At 34.0% G+C, this 4719-nt stretch overlaps 1 protein-coding gene across 1 annotated transcript; it reads left to right on the forward strand.

The window, feature by feature from the left end:
• Positions 2062–3564, forward strand: LOC104700505 (peptidyl-prolyl cis-trans isomerase CYP19-4). The gene is made up of 6 exons (XM_010416027.2): positions 2062–2216; positions 2460–2532; positions 2641–2688; positions 2794–2817; positions 2910–3092; positions 3191–3564. Exons 1-6 carry the CDS (start codon positions 2064–2066, stop codon positions 3403–3405), a joined length of 696 nt encoding a protein of 231 aa, XP_010414329.2. The 5' UTR covers positions 2062–2063; the 3' UTR covers positions 3406–3564.

A 4719-nucleotide genomic window follows, 5' to 3' on the forward strand; every position in this document is an offset into this window, starting at 1 on the left:
GTTCATTAGGTTTTTAACTGTAAATTCAAAAAATGACATAGTTATACGTGTTTAGATAGTTTTATTTTATTTTATTTTTGAACTAATTATCATGTTGATGATACTAAATATAAAGTATATTCAACGTGAGCAAATTCATAATACCAATCTACCGCAATTTATAGGAGATGTTTTCTTTGGTAAATTAATCTACCGAGATGAAAATATCATGTGAATAACTTAAAAATTAGAACAAAGTGAAAGATTAGTTGTCTTTTATAAGGATTGCAAAGACTTTCAATTGTCAAAAGATAACGTAGATGTTTTATCTTTTCAAAAGTAGTCTGTTTTATATTAAAATGTAATGACTTTTTTTTTATGAGTACTTGAGTGTGAAAGGTTCTCCAGCGATTACGGATGAAAAGCGAATGTTTCAAAAGTAAGTGGATCAACATGTAATAATGTCAGAATTTTGTAAATATTCGAAGAACATGTTGTCCTGATGACATGCGTCAAGTAATTAGTGTCATAAAATTAATATGGAAAATAAAATGACGCAACGACTCGATGATTATGTTTAGTAGAGACTAGAGAGAGAGGTGGAACTTTTGGGTGGTGTCGTTGTCGTCTTAGTGACACTACCACGACAATGTTGTGGTAACTGGTCAATTATGGTGACCTACTTTTTTGTATGTCTTTCGTAAAAGAGTCAAAACTATATTATTGTATTATGAATTGAACTTAACTTACGGCTTTGATTGAAACTATATTTAGAAACTGTTAGGACGTAAAATTTTATTAATCACACCACACACATGGATAAGCAAACGGTTAAAACGAGTGGTTCAAGTCATCAAGTGTATGGTTCATACATGCGATTAGAATTAGTAAAATGAAGTGATTACAAACCATTTGAATAAAAGCTTGATGGTCTACATACAACCGCTAGTTTAACAAACGGAGAGTTGGATTTTTCTTACTAGCCCCTATTTCCTTTGCAAATTGTATATATATATTTTTAATGGTTTTTATATTTACGAAACATCAAAATTTACAATATAATTTGTTGTATATATATTTAGTATACTTTATATTTTGTGGTCATACATGGTTTAAATCTTCATGTTTTCCACATTTATATTATTCAAAGGAAAAATATCAAGGCTTCGATTTAGGGGTAGCAGCTATTATCATCTTTTACTAGTTTTAGTTTCTTAAGATGTTTTTTTTCTCACACACAAGAGTTTTGTTTAAGACTTTACGATTACCCATATTTAAGTTAGATTAACGATTTATACATTATGATTCCCGTTTCTTAGTGAGATTTACTATTCTTACATATTAGTTTAAGATTTTTAAAATGTGTTCTTCTCCTACACAATTTGTTTTTTGTTTTTATTTTAATTAAGAAAATAAAAACTTGAATAGTTGTTATTAAGATATAACAAAAAGAGTATGATTGAGATGAAATCTAGCATTTTATTGTAGTATGGATAGACCGATAAATCAATATAGAACAATTTTAAAGATAATATAAAAGTTCGTCTTCAAGAAAACATATCACATGTTATATGCAAAAAAATTCGTCTCACATGTTAGTAAATTAGTTTTTTTCACATAGAAAAGTAACATAATATAGATAAACATTTCACGGTAATTATAGGAATAAACATGACTTTGTAGATAAACATTTCACGGTAATATAGATAAACATTTCACGGTATATATCAACATAGTAAGAAAAAAAAAAGTAGGTTAATGAAAAGTAGGAAGCAAAATACAAAATCAAGAGTCTTGTAGGCTTTTGTAGCTACTACACCTTACTAAAAAAAAAAGTATGAGTTTCAGTGCCTTTCACAACAAAGTCATTTGTCTTTGTGGGAAAACCACAGATAGATACACTTAAGATTTTTCAGTTTAATGATGATGAATTCTGAGAAAAAAATTAAAAAATTTACATGAATAATAAATTGTCAACTAAAAGTACATTTTGATTTGCATATTTTCTCAGTAATTACAAATTACAAACTGTAAAAAGCCCACAATAAAACCCACTAAGAAAGTCCAATAAACAACTCCGGCGCATGTTAGCTTCGTTCAGGTGTGATCATCATCAATCGATCGTTTTACTTACTGACTCTGTTTCGATTGAGAAGAAGAAGATGACGAAGATGGCGAGAGCAAGCTCTATTCTATTTGGAACTCTCCTCCTTCTCGGAGCCGTAGTTTTAATCGAGGTAACCATTGCTTATACCCTCACGAATCTGGCTACAAATGATCCAGATCTACAAATTGAAGTCACCAGATTGTTTAAAAGAGAGTTTCTAAGTGGTTTGTTGTCTAATACACACATGTACTTAGTTAGGCTTCTGGAGTTAAGAACGATGATATGATCACTGTTTCTGATTTGTGGAAAGTAACAACAGTTTCTAATCTCCGTTGATTTTTGAGTCAATCTTGTGGTTTGTTCTTCAATTTAGGCAAAAGAAGATCTGAAGGAGGAGATTACTCACAAGGTTTACTTCGATGTCGAGATCGACGGCAAATCCGCTGGTATATATGATTCCCTTGAACTTATTAAGTGAAAAATGTTGTTCTTCAGCTTACAGAGATTCTAAGGTTTGTGTTGATGTTTGATTGGTTCTGTTTATGTTGTCGCAGGTCGCGTTGTTATAGGACTATTTGGCAAGGCAGTTCCTAAAACTGCAGGTTAAATAATAATGGGTTTTTGAAGTTTTTGATCATGTTTGTATGTTAAATCCAAGGGATTAATTCTTGATTGTGTGTGTGTGTGTGTGTGTTTTCTTATTGCAGAAAACTTCAGAGCTCTGTGCACAGGTATAGTTTCACCATATAACTCTATATTATGCATAATCTCGTTTTAAATATTACAAGGCAGACGATGAGATAATATGATTTGATTTTGACAGGGGAGAAAGGTGTTGGGAAGAGTGGGAAGCCTCTACACTACAAGGGAAGCAAATTCCATAGAATCATCCCCAGCTTTATGATCCAGGGAGGTGACTTCACGCATGGAAACGGTATGGGTGGAGAGTCAATCTACGGTCAGAAGTTTGCAGATGAGAACTTCAAGCTGAAGCACACCGGGCCAGGTGGTTTATCGTTTTCTTCCTTCTCTTTTAAGCCAAGTTTGGCGAGTGTCATAACTTGTTGTTGAAGACCTGATGGTTGGTATGTGAATTCGACATAGGTTTGCTTTCGATGGCAAACTCGGGAGAAGACACAAACGGTTCGCAGTTTTTTATTACAACCGTGAAAACAAGCTGGTTAGATGGAAGGCATGTGGTGTTTGGGAAAGTGGAGCAAGGAATGGATGTTGTCTACAAGATTGAAGCTGAAGGAAAGCAAAGCGGAACTCCTAAGAGCAAAGTCGTAATTGCAGACAGTGGAGAACTTCCTCTCTAAACCGTAAACCCAAAAACCCTTCTTCTTCTTCTTCAGGAGAAATACGATTTTTAAGTTACTATTACAAGTTAGTTATAATCAAACATGTCCCAAAGGCTACAAGAACAGTATCACTTTAAGTTTCAAAGGTTGGTTTCAATAATATTGACTTATAGAGAAGAGTTTTGATTTGATTTGATTTTCTGGTGGTGTTGTTGGTGAATGTCAAGAAATTCAGAATTGGGATGGTCTTTAGGGATTTAAGTCATTTTCATAACCATCCTTAAGTAGATTTGGCAACTATGTATCTCAAGGACTTGATTTTACAGAACCAGACTCTGTTTGTGCAAACACACAACAATCAACACTCTATGATGATCTCATTTGATGGTTTAAACGTGTGGTGGTTTCTTAACGAGTCATTGAAGCTCCATAAGGGTCATGTTTTAGAAGCTCTGTGTGTACAACTCGGTCGTGGATGTCCTATTGATATTGGTGGTGTTGATGTTATAAAGTGGATTGAAGATGCGGTTGATCGAAAGGTGCGAAAGCTAGAGTTTAAGCTCAGCTGGTTGTCAGAGCTTATCAGCTTACCTGATCGCCTTTACGTATGCAACACTCTAGTCTTTCTTACTATTTCCGACAAGGTTTTTTTGGATGTTCCTTGTCTGGTTTGCTCTCCATCTTTAGAAATTCTTTGCCTCTTCTCTGTTGTGTACAAAGATGAGAATGCTATTGTGAGGCTTTTATCTGGTTGTCATGTTCTCAAACATTTGGGTGTGGAACGACAGCGCAGTGACAACCTGAAAAATATCATAGTCAAAGTGCCTTGTTTAAAGACCCTTATATTACACTCATATAGTAGTAGCAACAGACAATAACGGAACTTAGGGGGGGATCTTTGGTTATCGATTCTCCAACTTTAAGTAAAAGCTTCCTCCTGGATGTTTCGCAAAACTCTTACATTGAGAACAGGCCCCGCCTTGATAGTTGATAAGGCACTTATCCAAGTTTTGTCTCATCTTGATGACGAGTTTACCAGGTCTCTCTCCTCGGTTATTCATCTCGACTTGTTTGAACTTAAAGACAGTACATACTACATAGTGTCTTTTTCAACCTTATTTACTATTATTATTATCGAATTGCCAGCATCAGACTTATTTGCTGCATTATATATATATATATGGCATTGGCATTGGCAGGTTGGATGTTTTCAGAACATTGACCTCTCGCAGCTTGTTGAATGCAAAATTTTCACATTTAGATTACATTGGTTGGAACCATCTATGATTTTTCTTCAAAATTCTCCTAAACTAAAAGTCCTTCTCATCAAGC

This window comes from Camelina sativa, chromosome 7, assembly GCF_000633955.1.
Source record: "Camelina sativa cultivar DH55 chromosome 7, Cs, whole genome shotgun sequence".
Classification (NCBI taxonomy): Eukaryota; Viridiplantae; Streptophyta; class Magnoliopsida; order Brassicales; family Brassicaceae; genus Camelina; species Camelina sativa.

Coding starts and splice junctions, on each gene's coding strand:
- LOC104700505 (XM_010416027.2), top strand. CDS start 2,064: ATGTTAGCTTCGTTCAGGTGTGATCATCATCAATCGATCGTTTTACTT. Junction 2,533..2,640: donor GATCGACGGCAAATCCGCTG/GTATATATGATT, acceptor ATGTTGTCGCAG/GTCGCGTTGTTATAGGACTA. Junction 3,093..3,190: donor GCTGAAGCACACCGGGCCAG/GTGGTTTATCGT, acceptor AATTCGACATAG/GTTTGCTTTCGATGGCAAAC.